The sequence below is a fragment of the Leuciscus leuciscus genome (assembly GCF_965113295.1).
Source record: "Leuciscus leuciscus genome assembly, chromosome: 16".
NCBI classification, from domain to species: Eukaryota; Metazoa; Chordata; class Actinopteri; order Cypriniformes; family Leuciscidae; genus Leuciscus; species Leuciscus leuciscus.
In genome coordinates this window covers 1,290,001-1,313,409 of record NC_138740.1, presented here as the reverse complement: position 1 = coordinate 1,313,409, position 23,409 = coordinate 1,290,001, and the positions used below count along the sequence as shown (strand labels likewise).

At 41.0% G+C, this 23,409-nt stretch overlaps 1 protein-coding gene across 2 annotated transcripts in view; it reads right to left on the bottom strand.

The window, feature by feature from the left end:
- fnip1 (folliculin interacting protein 1) overlaps nt 1-23,409 on the bottom strand; it is a 45,685-nt gene that overhangs the window by 7,191 nt on the left and 15,085 nt on the right. The window contains exons 3-17 of one of the 2 annotated variants that reach the window (XM_082141220.1): nt 22,082-22,204; nt 20,709-20,812; nt 19,967-20,041; nt 19,415-19,497; nt 17,181-17,264; nt 16,818-16,889; nt 14,501-14,636; nt 13,465-13,666; nt 13,288-13,373; nt 9,040-9,186; nt 7,999-8,168; nt 6,081-6,462; nt 3,792-4,613; nt 1,153-1,318; nt 337-531 (exon numbers count right to left, since the gene is read on the bottom strand). In XM_082141220.1, coding sequence (XP_081997346.1) covers nt 337-531; nt 1,153-1,318; nt 3,792-4,613; nt 6,081-6,462; nt 7,999-8,168; nt 9,040-9,186; nt 13,288-13,373; nt 13,465-13,666; nt 14,501-14,636; nt 16,818-16,889; nt 17,181-17,264; nt 19,415-19,497; nt 19,967-20,041; nt 20,709-20,812; nt 22,082-22,204 — 2,847 coding nt within the window. The remainder of the gene's footprint in view (nt 1-336; nt 532-1,152; nt 1,319-3,791; nt 4,614-6,080; nt 6,463-7,998; nt 8,169-9,039; nt 9,187-13,287; nt 13,374-13,464; nt 13,667-14,500; nt 14,637-16,817; nt 16,890-17,180; nt 17,265-19,414; nt 19,498-19,966; nt 20,042-20,708; nt 20,813-22,081; nt 22,205-23,409) is intronic. The other variant, XM_082141221.1, reaches the window with a different exon arrangement.

Here is a 23,409-nt window from a genome sequence, read left to right as displayed (position 1 = left end):
TAATGATGCTGAAAATTCAGCTTTGATCAAAGGAATAAATTACATTTTAAAATATATTCACATAGAAAACAGATGATTTACATCGGAATAATATTTCACAATATTATTGTTTTTGTTTGTATTTTTATCAAATAAATGCAGCCTTGGTGAGCAGAAGAGACTTCTTTTAAAAACATTAAAAATCTTACCGATCTAAAACTTTTGACCAGTAGTGTATATCACATAACGCACTAAAGCATCATGAACCACATATACAAACATGATTGGCTCATTACGGATTACACTGGATTCTCTGTCCTTGTGAAACGTGTTGAAGCGAGAGGGAGTTTAACTCACGAAGTTGGGAGACAGGTTGAGTCTGTAGAGCTGGTATGTGGACTGGAGCAGGCCGGACACGAGGCTGGACACCAGCACTTCTTGACCCAGTTTGTCGGAGGGTCGTCTCTGGCTGCTGGCCACCTGAACGCTCCACTTATCAGTGTCTGCGATGATGCACACGGCCTCCGCGAGCGGCTCATCCAGCACTGGGTGCTGCACAACAAACACTCACTCACTTATCACATCACAGTCACAGTTCTGTGCATTTAAAGTCCCTCTGTGGTGAAAATCTGGGTTTTAATGTTGTTTATGTGTCTATGTGGTGTTTTTAATATGAATTTACACATGGTTTGTCTTAAAGCATAAGTCGACACCATTGCTGAGTATTTCCTCCTTAAAACTGCAGTGAACCAAAGACACGCTTTGAAATCGCTGGTGTTTCTGACGTCACAAACTACCTTGTTACCAATCAGATCAACATGTGATCGTCAACCAGTGGATCTCTGAGCTGAGTGAGTGAGTGGAGGCGGGGCTCATTTGCATATTCATAGAACCACGCATACTAAATGAGGCAAAGGTGTCGAGTTACATTCAAGGCATGAAGACATTTTTTTTAAGAAAAAAACACTTAAATATGTCATTTTGGTGATCAAAGATGAGTTTTAAAGGATCAAATTATTTACTACAGGGGGACTTTAAATATTGCACTACCCACATCAACGTCAATTAAGATCAATCTGATAAAAAAATGTGTTGAAGCAGCCCAACACTGATTTGACGCTTAGCAAGTACCACCAAGTGCTAGTCATGTGATCCACTGGAGGTGGTCTTTACCTGAACTGCATGGGCCAGATCCGACACGAGGTTCTGCCTCAGCTTCTCGTCATTGGGCGCTCCGTGCAGAACAAAGTCTGGAACATATGTGGGACAGTATCCACCAAACAATGACCTCCCAAAGTTTGCAATGCTCGGTTTAGAGAAGTTCTCCACCAGCTTCTCCCTAGAAAACAGATCATCTCGTTCATTATTGACATTTATTTTACATAGCCGCAACCGGCTAAAGGATTAGTTCACTTCATTTAGTTAATCATTTACTCACCTTCCACACGTCATCCAAGATGTTTGTCTTTCTTTCTTTAGTCGAAAAGAAATGCAGGTTTTTGAGGAAAACACTCCAGGATGTTTCTCCATATAGTGACTTCAATGGGGTCCAACGTGTTGAAGGTCCAAATGTGAGTTTCAGTGCAGCTTCAAAGTCTCGACACGATCCAGCCGAGGAATAAGAGTCTTATCTAGACTTATATAAACATTTATTTTGTTTATTACTCTACATTTATAGACCGGAACATATAAATGTTTATTTTGTCATAAAATGTCAGCTGGTTTGTCTAGATAAGACTCTTATTCCTCGGCTGGATCGTGTCGAGACTTTGAAGCTGCACTGAAACTCACATTTGGACCTTCAACCCGTTGGACCCCATTGAAGTCACTATATGGAGAAACATCCTGGAGTGTTTTCCTCAAAAACCTCCATTTCTTCTCGACTGAAGAAAGACATGAACATCTTGGATGACGAGGGGGAGAGTTAATTATCAGGAGATTTTAATTCTGAAGTGAGCTACTCCTTTAACCCCCTGAGGTCTACGGTATCGCCGGCGATACCAGCTCGCTTTTTTTTTATTAGTGTAAAAGAAACTCATAAATACTCTGTTGACTTTGATTTTCCATAGGAGTTTCATACATCAATCGATTCTGTTAAATGTGTATTATTTTTGTGTATACTCACAATAAAAACAAAGTGTTGTGCTTTTTGCCAAATAAAGAAAAATAAACACGAAGCGAGTTCTGCCTTCTCTCTGCCAGTGAAGTCCATTCTGAAACGCGTCCGAAAATTAACAATAACTCAGCGAATACTCAGTCAAACAGACATACAGACAGACAGGCATGAAGCTTGAATTCTCTTCTTTTAAATGAAGTCATTTATATAAAAAAACAATTATTCTCATCTTGTGAAATCTGTATTAAAAGAGAGCGATTCCAGTCGAGCTCATCTCATCTCATTACGTTATAATCGGCCCCGCCCACGGAGAGCGCGCGCTATTCAAACGCAAATGGCTGGGGCAATCCTGTGAACGCCCCCATCAGCTCGAGAAAACACACACGTTTATTTAGATCATTGTTTACACCGTCTTGCAGCGCTGTGAGGAATAATACTAATCGAAAATGTCCCTCAGAAGTGCGGGTATATCGAGGAGCGAGCTGAGGAATACAAGTAAGTTTTTTCCTTCTCACGTGAATTTCTTCACGTGGGTTTCTGTTTATGAATGAATAAACGGCATGAATGCGCGCTGTTTACCACAGCTGGCAAAGACAGTTTAAATTTAAATCGCGTGTGTGAATGAATGATGATGTTTTAGCAAACTGTATTGCTATACTGAGATAAGTAAACATCGACTGAATGTTGAAATAAAATGTAGGCTATTTGTATAAGCAACGTATTAAACTGCAAATTAACAATATGCCCTAATATTTCATGAAAACAACGTTACAGTCAGACGAAATATGAAAGACAACATTTTGTTTAGTAGATTTGGGTACAGTTTTTACTGTAGAATATACTGCCACATCAAATAAGCTTTTGTTTAGCCATTTCTATATATAAAATACGATTTTTGTCAAAAATAAAGTCATCAACTAAGATGTTAGCTGTTCCAATGTTGGTTATATTCAAACTAATGAATACATAGATAAAATGTAGGGCCTATAATCATTTTTTTTTACAAAGAAAGAGTACACTTGAAATATTGTTGAAATTGTAATTATTGTTGTAATTGTAACCATTTTAATAAAATAGCAAAACATATTTACAAGATAGATGTAAGCAAAATCTTAAATGGTCAATATAAGTCTTCTTCTAAATATATCTTTTGTCCTTTCATTGTGGCTCAGTCAGTGTCACACCTGAGTGAATGGCTCATCATTATGCAGAGTGGGTGTATTCTAAGGTGTAAACCACTCCTCGTTCACGCCCCCTCGCATATTGGCTTTCCAAGCAAAACCTGTTTTACATCAATTTAAATCAATGTATGGTTTTATGTGAACGATAAAGCAAGACTATTTTCACATAATTTTGAAGAAAAAACTATAGGCGACGACATCCATAAGTCAAAAGTCTTATTGCCACATATTTAGTATGTGTTTTGTGGTCTTATTTCAAAAATTTTAATTTTTAGTTTTTTCGATAACCACGCATAAACATTATTCTCTCAAAAATGAAAACATGTACATACATGTGGCTCACATATTATTGTAGTCCTGTTTGTGCTATATAGAGTGAATTTACACCTTTGCCATTAATATGTTTATAAGCAACTGAAAAAAGCACAAATGTCAGAGCATGTCAGAACACCCCCAGGGCCCAAAAAAAACGCTCAGACTCCAGAGGGTTAAGAAGATCCAAACCAGAGTCTTACCCGGGTAACGGCACCTCGAGCTCATCTTGCCAGTCGTTCTGCTCGTCGCTGTAGAACGGCCCGTCGGACTCGTGCCGATGAAGCTCCTGTCCGGCGTCCTCGCTCTCGCTGTCGCCCAGCGCGCTGTCCGAGCTCTCGTTGCGTGGGATCTCCCAGTCGTTCAGCGGGAGAGCTTTCTTCTGGTCCACCACTGGGCCTGGCGAAGGCACACTCAGCGAGATCTCGATGCCCTTGTCCTGCTCAGCAGAACAGCAGGTTTTAATCCCTGTTTGTGCAGCTTTCGGATAGACATCGTCAATAGTCCTGGTCTCCACAGGGTTGTCCTCGTTGAAATACTCGTCGAACATATCCGTGCAGTCCCCTTGCACTCTAGGCCCCCACTGAGACATCTTTCTAGTGAGGGACGGTGCATTCACGCCATCGTTGGTCTTGAGTTGGTCCAGTTTGAGCTTCGCCTCGGCGTTACACAGCCTCTGCTGGTTGTCTTTGAGAAGCTTCTTGTGTTTCTTGATCTCCTTCTCCACCTTTAGTTGCCGACTCTCCATGTCAGATTCAGGAGACATGGAGTCTCCGATGAGGAATGTGACTTTGGAAGAGGGTTCGTTCTCGTCGAGATGAAAGGTTGGGAGTGTTGAGCTCTTGTCGGGCGGCTTCTTCTCGAGCAGGGCGTTTGGGGAATGAAGGACCCTGGGTGGCTCGCCAGTTTTAACCTCAGGCACATCCGCTGAAACCTCGAGCGAGGTTCGTCTCTCGCACGGCGAGGTGGATCCGATCTTTACCACGGTTTCCAGGCGAGTCTCGAGCCGCGGACTCTCCGCCTCCCTGCAAGGCAAAGCAAGTTTATTTCAGTGCTGTCAATCGATAAAAATTTTTTTACTCGATTAATAAATTTTTCTGCGATTAATCGCGATTAAAAATACTTACGTTTTTATAGGTTTATATATTTAATAATGTAATAATTTCACAGTTAATCTCCAAATTAATGTAGAGACAACATAGACAGTATATTTTAAATACTTGTTTAATGGCATCTTTATATGAATGAAGGTCAGTATCACTGATACTAATACAGTTATGGATAAAAAAATTATTTTTCCCCCAATTTTAAACATTAATTATAGCCATTCAACATTACAGTATAATTGAAAGCTATCGATTTTTTTTTACATTTATTAGGCTTCAAAAAATATAACAACTTTTAATTTAAGTAAACTTCAAACAATCCTCACATAAACCCATAATAAATGTCATATTTATGTACCCTTTCTGTCTAATAGGTAGGACATATACATACATTTAATAAAGTTATCAAACAAAAAGGAATTAAAATAAATCACAAAATAAAAGCAAGGAACATTAAAACCGTTATAAAAGGAATTAAAAGAGTAAAAGGATGATACATAGATAATCTTTTCATCTGGCAAAACACGACTGGTGTGTATCAAATTTTTCACAGCTCCCAGTTTTACTCTGAGATTTTCCCATGGTGATTACACTGTGTCTGTGGTGTTCTTTCGGCGCGCCTAAGAAATCTATTGGACGTCTCCGATGGACCCGATTTTTCCCTAAAATTGGACAGGAGCTCTAGAACTGACTCACAGGGTAACCTCGGGTTCACAAACCCATCAGTCCCTCGAGTTCAATTACACGTCAAACTCACTACTCCACCACAGACCCAGGTCATCAGCATGGTTTCATCTCTCAATTTGCCCAATTAAAGGTGCACTGTGTAATATTTAGGAGGATCTGTTGACAGAAATGCAATATCATATACATAACTATGTGTTCAGTGGTGTATAAAGACCTTACATAATGAACCGTTATGTTTTTATTAGCTTAGAATGAGGCATTTCTCTCTACACACACCGCGGGTCCGCTTACATCGACATGTTTCTACAGTGGCCCTGAGCGGACAAACGCGTTTCGTCACTATGTTGTTCTTCGTGTAAAGAAGCTTCAGCTAAAGTCAGCGAATAAAACACTGACACAATGATGAACAGGTAACAATAAAATTCGCAATAACGTAGTTTTTACTGAATAATCAAGTAAACCTAATTTCTTAATTTATCTTTGTAAAGAAACCTCAGTGTTTAACTGGCTACTCTCTGTTATCAGACGACGACATCACTTCCTGTCGGCCAGCGTTACTTCTGTTGGGTGCAATTCGCAACCTCACCACTAGATGCCGCTAAAACTCACACACTGCACCTTTAAGTCATTAATGTTTGTCTCTTACCCAATTCTCAGAGCCATTTGAGTTCAGTTTAGAATCACAAGAATCCCTCTCACCTGCAGACGGGAGCGTCTCCGTCGGGTGCGGTGGGATGGTTGTGCTCGTCTGAAACCTCGGCCTCCATGTAAGACCTGCTCTGTAACCCGTCCTCAGCCTCGGCACTGTGGGTCAGGTAGTCCTGGCTGGGCTTGTGCATGGTGACCAGCACGTACTCGGAGTCCTCCACCTCTCCGGGGCGCAGCGAGGTGGTGATGAGCGAGCCGGGCATGACGATGGCCTCGTCCTCGGCGCTCTCCAGCAGGTGCATCTCCAGCAGCTCTGAGCAGCGGATGAAGTACGTCAGTACATAGAGGAGCCGCTGGACCAGCTCCTGGCGCCGGCCCACCACCACCGTACGGGACAGGCGCACCGGGGAGCCGATCGCACCGTACAGGTCACCTGCAGAAAACACAACCTTATTAACCAAACAACTCACACATGTCAGGAACCAAATATGAAATGTGATGCAATGTGGAAAAAGACACGTTGCAAAATTAGCCTTCAATCCTGTTAAGCTGTGACATTTGACCCCTTAACAAAGGCTTGATTTTACTAACATCACATGTAAGATGACGACGTCATAACATTTATGAACATCCCATCATTGCACTATAGCAACTTCAAAAATGTACTTCATGAATTTACGAGATTTGTTCAAAAACCTTGATTCTTTTTTACATCTTTATGAGTAAGTCATTGAATCATTCATTCAAAATAATTAAAAATGTTATATTGTTTAGTTGTGTGTTCAGAATTTTATTATAAATATTAACTAGATCATGTAATTCATAAGTTGACAGCATTGCTGAGTATTTTCTCCTTAAAACTGCAGTGAACCAAAGACAGAAAACACGCTTTGAAATCGCTGGTGTTTCTAACGTCACAAACTACCTTGTAACCAATCAGATCAACGTGTGATCGTCAACCAGTGGATCTCTGAGCTGAGTGAGTGAGTGGAGGTGGAGCTCATTTGCATATTCATAGAACCGCATATTCTAAATGAGGCAAGGGTGTCGAGTTACATTCAAGATATTTTAAGACATGAAGAATAAAAAAAAAAGGAGATTTGGTGATCAAAGATGAGCTTTAAAGCAGGACTTCAAAGGTTCTTCATGGAACCATCATAGCCAATAAAGAACCTTTATTTTTAAGAGTGCAGTAAGAATCAATGCTCCCTAGTTTTAGAAGCACATTGTGGGCTTTTTTAAGGAGTGAACATTCCAGTGCACTAAACGGATTTCACAATTTAGAGAGCAGATTGAAACGCATCCTTTAGCGCCAATCTCACTTGAACCAGATAAAGGTCTTCAGGATCACTGAAACTTGCAGGCAGGAAAGTGTCCCTCCAGGAGCAGGACTGGACTTCAACAATGGAGCTGAAGCTAAACTCTGCAGGGGTGTGTGTCCCGTACACTGCTGTAACTCGTGCTTCACTATCACAGTACGATGCATCATTGAAGAATCCACTAGCTAGTCTCGACTGTTTCCCAAAACCCTACTGTCGCAAATTGGTCGTTCAACCACGTTGGTTAATGATGTCACACAGGTGGAGGAGTGATAACTACTTCTAATGAATCTGTTTGAGATCAAATTAATGCGAGATGTTTTGTTATAAATTACGGACTGGCATCTGAGGACTATCTCCCATTTTTCTCAGTTATTTTGCTTTATTTCCAGATTCAATCATAGACTCGTTCTCACACACTAGAGCTCGTTCACACATGCGCACTCTTCAGAAACTAAAACTAAAAGACGTAAATGACATTTGTATGTATTCTAAATAAAAGATACAGATTGTACTGAATGTCAGCTTGATTATTTTGCTCAAGATTAGGATTTATTGAGTCCACATGTCATGAACCTGTGGGCACTGTGGGCATTTGCATCTACACTCCACTAGATGGCAAAATGCACAAATATTTTAGCTTCATTTACCAAGCTGTGCCCAGAGTGGGTTGTAGGGATGTGTTTTGGCCAGCAAGTCCACACTGGGCGAGGAGTGTTTCTCCAGGAAGATCTTCAGGGGCGGCTGACCGTTGGGCATGACCGTGGGGACCCAGGCCAGATGGTTCGTGAGAACTGCAGTGAGAAGCGCTGGGAGGAACCTGAAGGCAAGAGAGAAAGCATGCAACAACATGGTTACGAAAAACACCCATCACTCACACTTGTCACAAGGGTTGGGAATCGGAAATTGATTCCAATTCTGGAATCGGATACTTGTTATAAAATTAAAAATGTCGATTTCTCTTATCGATTCCTTTGTGAGCATTTCAATATGACTATAAACAATTCAAGTGTGAGAGACTCTTTTTTTTTTTTGTTCTCATGTGTATCAGTATATTGGATCCGTGCAGCTCTTAAAGTGACAGTAGCCTAATATCCCTGCCGTCTCTATAATAACAATAAATCAAACAACAAGACAGAGAAAATTCACTCGCTGTTCTTGACTAAATTACTTTTGTAACTATATTTGTAATGTTTTATTTATAAAGTGCAGTGTTATTTTACATTTGATTACAGTTTCTGAACCTGAATACCTGAAAATCTTAAAACAGTTTATTTCAGTCATATCTTTGTTCAGTTGTGTCTATTTGTTGTGATTGCTAATTTTTTATTTGTTCTTTTTTAATTAGAGTGTTTACTTGTCTTTAATAATGCTTGAAGTTTACATTAGTTAGGCTAGTTGTTTTTCTATGGCGTTTTTAAACCACAGGCAAACGCTCCTTGTGTAAGAGTTCTTTAGCCTGTTGATTTGTGTTCATGATATTCAGACACAATTACATGTTTTGCAATAAGACTAAATGTGAATGATATCAAAGTTTTATATTTATTTTATTATCTAATTGGAATCGAAATTAGGAATTGATAAGAATCAGAATCGATAAGCAGAATCGAAATCGTTAAATTCAAACGACACCCAACCCCTACTTATCCCAGCATGCAATGCCTTGAGAAGTACGTGTGACATTACTCAACTGGTTCTTGGAGGCTTGTTCCATTAGCAGCGCCAGCTCCCTCATGAAGTGGCCACACAGCTGGTTCTTCTCAGGTGGACCCGACATCATGGTGAGCCAGACAGGCTCGGACACGCGTGGCATCGTGTACAGGTTGCAGATGGTCGTCCTACAGGCCGTCCGCACACACGCACACACACACACACACACACACACACACACACACACAGAAGAGCTTTTGTCAACAGTTGAAACAAAGAGCGTTTGAGTTGCACAGGGCTGCCCCAGCTGGGAAAGACCACTCCAGCATATTAACGTCTGGAAGTGTCCTGCAGACGGGGGATATGGGCCGCAGTCTAGGGCTCTCATTCATAACCGCTGCGTCACACAGACCTGCCATGAATGAGCCGTACGCCACGTCACACGCAGAAGTGGTGATTTATTAAAAACAAACTCTGATCCATGCGTACGGACATTTTGGCGACATTTTGGATCTGAGGGAGTGATGAAGGCAGATGAAGGAAAACCACTTCAAATCTTCATTATGAGTCCTAATCATAAATATTCACAATAACCGTTTAAAAAAATAAAAGAAAGATTTAAACTCTATTTTACATCTGATTTACACATTTAGATTAAATATGCCATTCTCATTAATGGAGTTAAGCACTTAAATTACATCAAATCATTACTGAGAAGTTACAACATTTTTTGATATTCTAATAAATATAAATATTAGTAGTGGATGCGCTGCGTTCGAACACTTTTCCTGAGACTTGCTGTGTTTTAATGTTTGCTCAGCGCATGATAATAGCAGAAAACTCATGATCTGAGAAAACATTTTCATGCAAATAATTATCAATAACACACAATAAGGCCTATCTATTTCCATTAAAAATATAAAGCAACTACAAATACTATTTGGCCAGTGGAAAAGATTGAGAAAAACTTTCTCTGAAATGTATTTTACACTATTTGATTGATTTATTAATAAACAATGCTAGGAAAGGCTACTAAATGATTTTTAGCAATGTACATCCGTATCTCATATTTTCCAAATGTCTTGTACCGTTAAACATGGGATCAGGTGGATGATTATGCATATGCAAATGATATGCAGATCAGGATCTGCATAGTAAAACGAGGCGTTGTAAGCTCATATATGGTTATTTCGGGGTGTGAACACAGTCTTCCGCTGACTGGGGTTTATAAAGGGGAATTAGCGCAGGTTCTGGCGTTCACACGGTTTTATAAGTCTGAATATATTTTGGCTTTCGGGCAAAACTTTAATTCTAATCTGTAACGCAAAAGTGACCTGAGCCGATTTCCCACGTGTTGTTTACCATCACTGGTGCTGATTAGACACTGGGAAAGATGCAGATGTTTGCACAAACACCCGAGCGTGTGCTGCTAACAACCTGACACTTGGAAAAGGGACAAAGTACACCCTTCCCAAGCCGAACTACACTTCCCAGTACTGAGGTTAGTGTGCAGTGGCCTATAAAAAGCCTCATGCAGAAGCAGCTAACACACAGAAACTGCTTTAGCACTGGATTAGGTAAGAGTTATGAAGTGCTGAGGTCTTCTTTCATAGACCGCTCTGACAGAAAACGACACGCGCTAAACGTTCGTCACTCCAAATAAGGGCTGGGTGATAATTTAGGAGATGAATTCACAATATAACACACGTGTGCAACTCCTACTACGTACAATATTTGATTAAACTTGTAATAAATGCATTGAATGTCACTGGTATGCTAGATAATGATAATAAAAATTAATATTGATGTGTATTGTTATATTGCTGCATATGCACTAAGTTTTTACTGTTGTTTATGTGTCTCTATGTGGTGTTTTTAATATGCTTTAAGACAAACCATGTGTAAATTCATAAGTCGACAGCATTGCTGAGTATTTCCTCCTTAAAACTGCAGTGAACCAAAGATCGCTGGTGTTTCTGACATCACAAACTACCTTGTAACCAATCAGATCAACGTGTGATCGTCAACCAGTGGATCTCTGAGCTGAGTGAGTGAGTGGAGGCGGGGTGAATTTGCATATTCATAGAACCGCGAATACTAAATGAGGCAAGGGTCACGAGCATGAAGACAATAAAAAATTTTATTTTTTATTTTGGTGATCACAGATGAGTTTTAAGGGATACAATGATTGACTACAGGGGGACTTGTATTTCCTTTAGACATAAATTTGTTTAAAATGTGACCTAAACAAAAAGCTGATTGTTGACCAATGAACTTTTGGCCATACAAACACCAGAGAGTGATGCACTATGATCCTCCGTCAGATCGCCAGAGCTCTGGGAGTATAATTAGCCCGCTGGAGGTGGGAAATCTAAAAGATTTGTTTGTCTGTTCCCTTGCACATTATTGACTATTCTGGTCTGTCCTGACAGTATGTGAGGGAGATAAGGTTTCTGTGGCACTGGGGTCAGGTTGCTCTGGCCACACACCAACAGGCATATGACTTGGAAGTTTGAGATGGTGCATTAGTGGGTCAGCTCTGAAGCACTGACACGGACAGAGCTTATTTTACAGCGACACGAGCCCTCGCTCTGCTGCCTCCACAAGAGACTTCAGGATATGGTCCATACTCCTCTTTAAAAGCATTATTATTATAGTACACTAATATATTAATGGTCAGGTTAAAGCTCATACTACACAGAATTTAAAATGTAGATAAAGTGCATAAGTATTACCATATTCAATTTAAATGTCTGAATTTAGCAATTTATTTAATTTAGCACTTATCCATGTTGACTGTTAATCAATTAATTGATCGTTAAAACAAAAGTGTGTAATTTCTGCTGTTTTAAAGTGTCCCTTTAATGCTGTTTTAAAGGCTATTCATTTTATTTTGGAGTCTGCAACAATAGGTTTACATGCATTCAAGGTCAAAACACTAATTTTCTCACAATATTCATTGCAGCAGTGTCTGAAACGGTTTGATAAAGGATTCAGTCTCTAAACCCAGCCTTCCTGAGAGCTGCTCTGCTCTGATTGGCCAGATAACCCACAGACTGTTGTGATTGGTCAGAAACCTACGCAGGTTCGAGCAGGAAGTGAGACTGGAATTACTGATGACTCGTTCAGGCAGTTCAGAATCGCTTCTTTCTTTATTTCTTTATTCTTAATTTGATCAATAAATTAAATTAGAATAATAAGACACTATAGGGCTGTTACCAATCAAATTAAATACTTAACACTGAAAAATTAACTGCATTAACTAGTTATGAGACTGTTTTAAATATTTTTTTTAATATACAAATAAGAAATATCGGAAAGAATGATCAATTTAAACATGAAACTAAACCACCAGTAGGTGGCGGCAGGTGACCGTCTTAATGAGAGTCATTCATTTAAACGATTCGTTCAAATGGCTGATTCGTTCAGGAATGAGGCAGCTGTTTATGAATGAGTCGTTGAATCTTTGACTCAAACGATTCGTTCAAATGGCTGATTCGTTCAGGAATGAGGCAGTTGTTTATGAATGAGTCGTTGAATCTTTGACTCAAACGATTTGTTCAAATGGCTGATTCGTTCAGGAATGAGGCAGTTGTTTATGAATGAATCATTGAATCTTTGACTCAAACGATTCGTTCAAATGGCGGACTCGTTCAGGAATGAGGCAGTTGTTTATGAATGAGTCGTTGAATCTTTGACTCAAATGATTCGATCAAAACGCTGAATCATCAATAATGAAACACGGTTGAGTGTTGCTGTGAGATGCATTATGGTTCTGCTGTGATCTTTGTTTGGAACTATTTTCGCTGCTGAACAAAAACAGAGTCAATATTGTGTATAAAATGTAATATTAATTTCTTGTTTATTGAACTGTCATTAATGTCGAGCCCTGATGACATACTTAATTTTAATAACAACTGATAGATATTTTCAAAAATTTGACACCAAATATGATTGACAGGGTGATTTTTGTTTTTACGTCTTTGAAACGTATAATGTTTCTTGCCGTCACGCACATGATGAGTTATCGTGTGAATCGTGTCAAAGGTCATGGTGCTCACGCTGTCGCTCATACAGGACCAGAAGTAGAAGATTAAACACCTTCACTTGCAATGATTCATTGAAAGCGCTCCCAGATCAGCACTGATCTCGCGTCACATGAGTGGATAAGTGGGTCAAAGTGTCCATTAAACCTTTGGCTGGACTTTTGTTGGAAGCAAATAACCAAAACACCTGGTGATCAGTGTTCACAGACATGTCATCACACACACACACACACACACACTCACCTAAACTCATTGAGGCCGTCCACCATTCGACTGTACGCCAAAGCTCTCTGGCTGGCATCCGCTGACCTGCGGCTCAGTATCATAGCCTGCGAACACAGAGCCGCGCGGCGTAAGAGAGACTCAACAGATGGCACAGGGTCAAAGAAAGGGTAAAAAAAAAGACGAATGGAGTCAAACCTGCTCGGTGGCACTTTTGAGTTTGTTCATGTGGCTCTCGAAGAGCGGAAAGTGAGAGAAGAAGAAGTCCTGGAACTTGGCGTTCTCTTCCTCGTTGGGCGAGAGCAGAAAGATGACACCGATGGCGATCTTCTTCTTCCTGGCGACGCCCAGACTCGGCCCGCTGTTCTCATCAGACATGTTGAAGCTCTCCTCCACAGACCTGCAATGCAAACCAGTTATACAGGGAAATTAGCGGTGCCCGAACCAAACTCTGAACCCTCAAGTGTGAGTCGTCTCACACTAACAAGTCCCCAGTACTTTTTGTTATTTCTCATTTGTTAGAGAGGACCTATTATGTTGTTTCTCAAAGTTGTTTTATTATTATTTTCCTCATATTCTCCATTGTTGCGGCTCCTCTCTTCCCAGTCTGTCAGTAACGCTCTGTTTACTTCCTGTCTCTATGAAGCCCCTCCTTCTGAAAAGCACACTGTGCTCTGATTGGTCGGCTGGATCAGTGTGTCGTGATTGGTCGAGCGCTTCGAGTGTGTTTGGGAAATGCCCCGCCCCCTTTCCATAACCACCAGTTTAACACACAACTAACTAACTCAACCAGGCCCCGCCCCTTTATTCTGCGTATGAATTATTATATTGAGGAATATTGTGACGTGTTCGTTCCCGGAAGAAACTCAAGATGTGTGTCAATGTTAATCAAAAAACAAAAGACAGAGAAAAATCACTGAATAACTTTTGTAGCTTTAATAAGAATGAATGTATATTAATGATAATTAATGCGTATTTAATACATACAGGGAAGACTTTTCCATTTCTGTAGTATTTCTTATTTCTGATAAAAAACACTATTTCATTTTATTACTGTTTACTCGTCTTTAAATTTTTGTATTATGTCTCTAATATTTTGGTATCTTAACCTTATTTAAGGCAAAAATAACTACTATAATCTCCTGATGGTGATGTTCATCTTGCCCAGCCCTCGCTGTAATGCGGTGTGTGTGATACACAAGTGTGTGTGTGTGTGTGTGTGTGAGAGCCGCACCATCGAGGGAAGACGCCGTTCTCCAGGCTGGTGGTCTGGCTGCGTAACCAGCGCCTCTGGTAGCTACTGGCACAGCTACTGGCGAGAGACGAGCCCGGGGACGGGAACGGGGTGATCAACAGACTACTGAGAGACGCTGCGGAGAACAGAGGAGCAGAGAGTCAGTGAGCACGCACGCACACGCGCGCGCGCGCACACACACACACACACACACACACACACACACACACACACACACACACACACACACACACACACACACACACACACACACACACACACACACACACACACACACACACACACACACACACACACACACACACACACACACACACACACACACACACACACACACACACACACACACACACACACACAGGGATTGACTCTTTGGACTGAAGTATCAATCCCAATCTCAAGAACACACTGAAGTAAAACTGGTTTGGTGTTCCTCTAACAGCAGGTGTTCAGGCGCTGGAGGAGCTCAGTGGAGATGAAGCGCGTGTGCCTGAATTAGCCTCCTCGTTTACTAGCGCAGACGGGCAGTTTGGGGAAGGGCTAAATATAAGCATGAGTGAGTGTGACGCAGCATTAGCCGAACGAGAGATCCCAGCTATGCTCTTTCCATTGCACAAGCTTTTCCAGGTCTCAGATATTCCTGAGCCGCGACCCCAGGCTGAGCTTCAGGACGTCCCGACACCAGCACACTCTCATTCAGGACACAACAACATGTTCATATCGAGATATTCCTGATCTCTGAAGAAATTCGAGAGATTTCTGGGGCAGATTTATCGGTGCGTTAATAATGTTGAATCAGAATAAGTTCCTCTTGCAGCATCTCTTCTCTTCTCTGATGACGAGGGCGGGGCTATAACCTGTCACTCACATGAGATCAGCCAATAGCAAACCACAACCATCCAATCAATTCCCCACAGACACAATCAAGCTCCGCCCACATTTGTTCTTGTTCCAGAAGCGTGTCACTCGGATATACGACACAATAGAGGAGAAAAGACCAGCGCAACTTCCCTTTCACAATGACTTCAGTAGCATTCAAAAGTCTCTAATAAGGAAACGTCCAGAGATTTGAGAGTGAATCTCACTTTACTATCCTCTGATATTTCCTATCACAAATAACTTTAAGGGCCCTATGATTCAAGCGATGTAGAAAACATTGAGGAATCCAGTCATAAAAATAGAATTCACAGTATAACATGGAATTTGGCAAATTTTTAATGAATGAATCAAAACTAGGGCTGTACATTTAACCCTTAAACGCAAACCTCGGGTCTTAATGGACCCGGGACGTCATTCTCTACTCTCCTCATTCATTTGTTAAAGGGGTGGTATAATGCCCCTTTTCACAAGATGTAAAGTAAGTCTCTGATGTCCCCAGAGTGTGTATGTGCAGTTTTAGCTCAAAATACCCCACAGATATTTTTATATCATGTTAAAATTTGTCACTTTTTGAGGGTGAGCAAAAACGCGCCATTTTTGTTTGTGTCCCTTTAAATACAAATGAGCTGCTGCTCCTGGCACAGAGGGTGGAGCTTCAACAGCTTGTGTGTGTGTCTGTCCCTTTAAATGCAAATGAGCTGCTGCACCTGGCACAGAGGGCGGAGCTTCAAGAGCTTGTGTGTGTGTCTGTCCCTTTAATTGCAAATGAGCTGCTGCTCCCGGCACAGTAAAACAAATACACTTTGATTACATAATCCAAATGAAAGGTGGATTTTACCCTATAGGAGCGCACGCGTACACTAAACTACAGAGATGACGAGTCAGCAATGTCAACTTAATTTTTGCAGCCAACACCGACTCAGAAAACACTAGTTTATCTCATGATGAGCACATGAGCTTCATCTCCAGAGCAGCTCTAAGCAGCAACAATCACAGTTATTACAACATTATTTAAGGAATATCACATTTTTCATTAATGTATCAATTTAATTCTCTATTTGTGTGCAGCACTTTGTTTGCCAAATCACAAGCACTTTGTTTTCTTTCAATCAAATATGAATTCAGCAGATCATATTAAAATTGTATTCAATCATTAAAATGCAATTTTAAAAGAATGTAAATGAAAAAATAAATGGATTTCATGGCAAATATGACATTTTCTTAATTATAGCCCAGAAATAAAACTAAACAACTGCATGCAGTAATTGTCCCATCAGACACTTCAACATCTGTGTGTCCAAGCTGAAGTGTGTGTGTTCTGCAGCTTCAACATCTGTGTGTCCAAGCTGAAGTGTGTGTGTTCTGCAGCTTCAACATCTGTGTGTCCAAGCTGAAGTGTGTGTGTTCTGCATCTCACCTGAGCGAGCGATGCCACTGTCCCGCTCATCGTACGGTCCTCTGCCCGGCATGTCCATCGGGTTACTGTGACCTGAGAGGAAGAGACAAATAGTCACGCAAGAGACTCTTAAAGAGTTTGATCATCCGTACCCTCCACCATCCATACATCCAGGCATCTCATCACCACTGTGCTCTACACACACACACACACACATGCTTACAGCGCAGGCAGGAGAGGGACACCGCTGGCTTATGGGGGACGGGCTCGTCAAAGCTAGAGTTCACACCTGCTCAGATCTACCACTTAAACGTGTTGTCACAAGCAAAGCACTGGATGCACATGCACATGCACACACACACTCGTACACACACACACGCCAACCTGAAAAGAAAGAGGCGCTCTTGATGAGGCGGAGAGGGCCTTGCTCTGAGAGCGCCCGGCGCGGGCTGCAGAGCTGAGAGAAACCTGTGACACGCACACGGCCAGGAGAACAGGAGGAATCAAGAACACACACATCAGACGGTTAGTCAAGAACAGGACGCACACACACCTCAACACGAGCGCTGTGTGGCGCTTCGGAAAGAGTCTCTTCTGCTCACCAACACTGCATTTATCTCATCAAATATTGTTACGATTTAAAACAGCTGTTTTCTATGTGAATATGTGTGTATAAATGCAGTGTTGGTGAGCTGGAGAAAAGCACAACATCTGGAACGGCTCCGAAGCTTTGAGCGCGAGTGTGTGTGTGTGAAGCTGACGCACACAGACAGATTAACACCACAGAACAAACACACAGTGTGTGTGAGTGAGTCTGTGGGACTCGTTTATCTGGTGAACAGTGCCGTTCATTCTGAGAGTGTTACACACAAACACTAAACTCAACTCAAACACACACTGCCGTTCAAAAGCTTGGGATCGCTGAGATCTTTTAAAACATTAAAGAAGTCTCTTCTGTTCAGCAAGTTTGATTAAAAATATAACAAAGTAATATTGTTAAATATTATGAAAATGTAAAATAAATGTTTTCTATGTGAATATATAGTGAAGTGTAATTTATTCCTGTGATCAAAGCTGAATTTTCATCATCATTACTCCAGTCTTCAGTGTCACATGATCCTTCAGAAATCACTCTAATATGATGATTTGATGCTCAAGAAATATTTATGATTATTATCAATGTTGAAAATTTTTTTTTTTTCAGGATTCTTTGATGAAAAGAGTTCAAAAGAACAGCATTTATCTGAAATAAAAAAAATTGTAACATTAAACCGTTCAAAAGTTTGGGGTCAGTAAGAATATATATGATGCATTAAATTGATCAAAAGTGTCAGTAAAAGACATTCATAATGTTACAAAAGCTTTATATTTGAAATAAATGCTGTTCTTTTGAACTTTCTATTCATTAAAGAATCCCCCCCAAAAAAACAAAAAACTGTTTCAACATTGATAATAAACAGCTGGTCAACATTGGAATAATATTTAACAATATTACTGTTTTCTTTCTGTATTTTTAATCAAATAAATGCAGCCTTGGTGAGCAGAAGATTACATTAAAGATCTTACCGATCCCAAACTTTTGAACGGCAGTGTGTGTGATGGTCGGGCAACGCTCACAAAAACATGTTCAGGTCAGGGGTCACTCTATATGCACTTTATCACGTTTCAAATCAAGGCTATATTTAAGTCCAGTAGGACCTGTTGTGTTGTACTTTATTTTCATGACAATTAATCACTTTTTCTTTTGCATCAGTACGTTCGGCTGGATGATGAATGACAGGGACACAAGCTAACGAGCGGACACAAGCTAACGAGCGGACACAAGCTAACGAGCGGACACAAGCTAACGAGCGGACACAAGCTAACGAGCGGACACAAGCTAACGAGCGGACACAAGCTAACGAGCGGACAAGCAAACGAGCGGACACAAGCTAACGAGCGGACACAAGCTAACGAGCAGGGAACAAGCTAACGAACGGACACAAGCTAATGAGCGGACACAAGCTAACGAGCGGACACAAGCTAACGAGCGGACACAAGCTAACGAGCGGACACAAGCTAACGAGCGGACACAAGCTAACGAGCGGACACAAGCTAACGAGCGGACACAAGCTAACGAGCGGACACAAGCGGTGTTTCGGAGATTTATAATTTCAGTGATAAAGCTATGATGAACTAGCGGTAATGGTAACAGCACCGTATCTGTGTATATCAGCTGTCAAATGAGGCTTTTCTCAGTGACTTCAGTTCTTTAAAGAAATAAAAAGCTTTGCAAGTGCTAAATCGTGCACGAAACACAAAGTTTGGGTTAAACCGTTGAGATGTAAACTATGACCTGGACATGTTCTTCGAGAGGCACCATGAGTCTTCAGAACAAACACATAATCACATGTTTAAAGCAGCTTTGGGACGATTTCAGATGACATGTTACGCACAATGGAAGAGGATAGACACATAAGAAAGCTTTTACATGGGGAAACACTGAGATCAAAACGTCATGAAGAATTACACAATGAAAGTGAGAATAAAACAGTACAGAATGTTTTCAAGCTGAAACTATAAACGCAGCTCAGGATTCATTTTGGTAACAAGAATGTGACTGGAGTTGATTGAGTTACCTATGCTCCCCAGAAAGCCGCTGTTGTGCTCGGGCCGGAGCGCACCGGAGTCCTGACCTATGAACTCCAGGCTGTCCTGAAGTCTGGAAAGCAATCGACAGCACATGGTGAAATACATTACTAGTAACTTGGGTTATGTAATCAGATTACTTTTTTAAGTAACTAGTAAAGTAACACATTACTTTTAAAATTTACAACAAAATATCTGAGTTACTTTACTCTCCTGTACTCATGTTGAGAGAAATCGAAATGCAGAGGCGTTGTGTGTGAGTGTGTGTGTGTGTGTGTGAGTGTGTGTGTGCGTGTGTGTGAGTGAGTGTGTGTGTGCGAGTGAGTGTGTGTGTAAACATGATGGTCATTGTAGTTCTAGACCAAATGTGAGCACTAACTCATCTCTTTTGCACACAAAAAAAAAAGATTAAATATTCCTCAAAATGAATAAAATCAGTGAAATAGTCAGAATACTATGCAAACCTCCAATAACTAAATATGTTAAATAAAACAGCAATGCGGCACCGGATCCAGCTAATCTAGCGGTTAGCGAGAGCTTACGTGTTCAGGCTCCCGTAGGCACTGCCGCCCGTTCTGGCTGTAAACACTTTACTGAGCATCAGCTGTGGAGGAGATCTGGAAACACACACACACACACACACACCTGATCAGCACAGACTGTCCGTCATGACCAGTGTAACTGGAGTTACTGGATTACTTTTTCAAGTAACTAGTAAAGTCACGCGTTACTTTTTGATATCTCAAAATATCTAAGTTACTCTTTCAAATACGTAGCGCTAGTTACTTTGCCCCAGTTATTGACTGACAGCTCTCCTGTCCTCATGTTGAGTGAACTAAAGTGAGGAGGTGTTGTGCGTAAACATGATGGTTATTTTAGTTATTTTTTATGCACTCGTCTCACTTGCACGAAAACATTCCCCAAAATGAATAAAAACAGTAAAATGCAAATCGCAGAATTTTACACAAATTATAATTAACTTTATTAAATGACACAAATATACTTTATGTATTTAATCTCACTTTATTAACCAATGTCTTTGCTGCTGACCTTTAATGATCTAATTCAACCGTACTAATGAGCAAAACTGACTTTAGATTAGATTTAGAAATAAGAGTGTTAAAAAGCCCAGGTGAGAGAAAGTAACGCTAAAGTAATGTAACGCATTACTTTCCATAAAAAGTAACGCAATTAGTTTCTTTTTTTGGGAGTAATGCATTAATTTTAAGAGTAAGTTCCCCCAACACTGGTCGTGACCCCCGTAAGCGTTCGCCCCAGTCTCACCTGATCTGGTGGATCTTCAGCGTCGAGCCTTTATAGCTCATGGCCACCGAGCCGAACATCATCTCCCCGAGCATGTTAGCGTCTGACGCGCACCGCGACGAGGCCTGTGGGAAACACACACACAGCACAGCTCCGCATTAACGTTGCAGAGTAAGGAAATAAATAAATAAATAAAATAAGCAGGCCTTGTATGAGTTTTGTTCCATATTATACAGTTAAGCAGAATATCAGCACGATTTCAAACAACAGTTCAATAGACAAAAGTTACATTTTAGACTCAATAATGTCTAAACATAATAGTCCCAAACTAAACTGGTGTGTGTGTGTGTGTGTGTGTGTGTGTGTGTGTGTGTGTGTGTGTGTGTGTGTGTGTGTGTGTGTGTGTGTGTGTGTGTGTGTGTGTGTGTGTGTGTGTGTCCAAGCAACACACAGTGGTGCTTTGTTTCTAAATGAATCAGCCGTTTGAATGAACGAATGAATGATTCATTGATCCATTCATAAAGACAGTAGCTGTGTCTGAAACCGCCCTCTTATACTCTCATTATTCCCTCATCACTCTGATATAGTGCACTTTAAGGAGTGAATGAAAATGAGTGACTCATTAAATCAGAGACAGTCAAATTACAATCCTAACATTGTTGTGTTAAAGTCCCCCTGTGGTGAAAATCCAGCTTTTAATGTTGTTTATGTGTCTATGTGGTGTTTTTAATGTGCTTTAATACAAACCATGTGTAAATTCATAAGTCGACAGCATTGCTGAGTATTTCCTCCTTAAAACTGCAGTGAACCAAAGACAGTCTCAAAAACACGCTTTGAAAAGACGTCACAAACTACCTTGTAACCAATCAGATCAACGTGTGATCGTCAACCAGTGGATCTCTGAGATGAGTGAGTGAGTGGAGGCGGGGCTCATTTGCATATTCATAGAACTGCATATACTTAATGAGGCAAGGGTGTCGAGTTAAATTCAAGATATTTTAAGGCATGAAGAATATGTCATTAAAATATGTAATTTTGGTGATCAAAGATGAGATTTAAGGGATAAATGATTGACTACAGGGGGACTTCAATAGTCTGCACTAATCTCTCGTTTATGTCGACTACTGACTAGTGCTGGCTACTCGATTCAAACTGAAAATGAGCACTTATATTTTTACAGGAGTAATATTTTAATAGGGTATCAGTACTTTTACTCAAACACGTGTGTGTGTGTGTGTGTGTGTGTGTGTGTGTGTGTGTGTGTGTGTGTGTGTGTGTGTGTGTGTGGGTGTGTGTGAGTGTACGGGACTCACCTGGAAACGGGTCTGGTCTCTGGGCTCAGAGTGAGTGTGTGAGAGTGTGTGAGAGTGTGTGTGTGAGTGTACGGGACTCACCTGGAAGCGGGTCTGGTCTCTGGGCTCAGAGGAGCTGCTGTCCAGAGAACTGGAGCTGCCACCCGTGGGTCTCAGCGCACAACACTTCCCGAACACCTTCCCCTGCGTCTCCACACACACCCTCTGCAGACAACACACACACACACACACACACACACACACACTCAGAAAACCCTACACAGACACACTACACCGTCATCGAGAAAACACATTTAAGGTTCATCTTTGTCTGGAGCGCTAGTTAATGTCATTAATCATTTAAATCAAGAGTCTGAACTGAATGACACTAACGCAAAATAACACAACCATGATCCAGCTCGAGCGGTGTAATGATTCATGATCAGATGTGCACTGCCATTCACAAGCTCGGGGTCAGTAAGATTTGTTGTTGTTTTTTTATTTTGTTTTTGGGGGGGGGGAGGTATAAAATAAATTAACACTTTTATTCATCAATGATGCATTAAATTAATTAAAGATTATAGTAAAGACATTTATAATGTTACAATGTTACACTCTGCGGGGGCGAGGGCGAGGGCGAGGGCGAGGCCGGGGGCGAGGGCGAGGGCGAGGGCGAGGGCGAGGGCGGGGGCGGGGGCGAGGGCGGGGGCGAGGGCGGGGGCGAGGGCGGGGGCGGGGGCGAGGGCGAGGGCGGGGGCGGGGGCGAGGGCGAGGGCGGGGGCGGGGGCGAGGGCGAGGCTATGGGGGAAGGATCTGAACTGCTCTGTAAAACACATACTAAGGAAAAGTGAAATGATTATTTGGGTCATGTTTTGGCGAGTGTATGCTGGAGTTAGTGTGAGGTCATGTGATAGAGCGTGTATGCAGGAACGCAGAATCCCTTAGTATTTTTAAATCGTCCCTTAAAACGTACCTATTTGATTCATGTAATTACTTTATTTGTTATTATATTGGCTTTTTATTTGTATTGTTTGGTTAGTTTTTTACTGCCTGCACTGTTATGTGTATCTTTTAATTTCATATTTTTATGTAAAGTGCTTTGAGATGCTACTTTTAAAGGCGCTATATAAAATAAAGTTTATTATTATTATTATTATTATGTACACACACACTTTGTATGCTTTAACTTGAATGCAGTTTAACTCCAGTGTATTCAGTGAATGTGATTGAATAAAGAGTGATCTGTGTGACGTGTTGGTGTGTGTGTGTGTGTGTGTGTGTGTGTGTGTGTGTGTGTGTGTAATAAATAAAATAAGCAGGCCTTGTATGAGTTTTGTTCCATATTATACAGTTAAGCAGAATATCAGCACGATTTCAAACAACAGTTCAATAGACAAAAGTTACATTTTAGACTCAATAATGTCTAAACA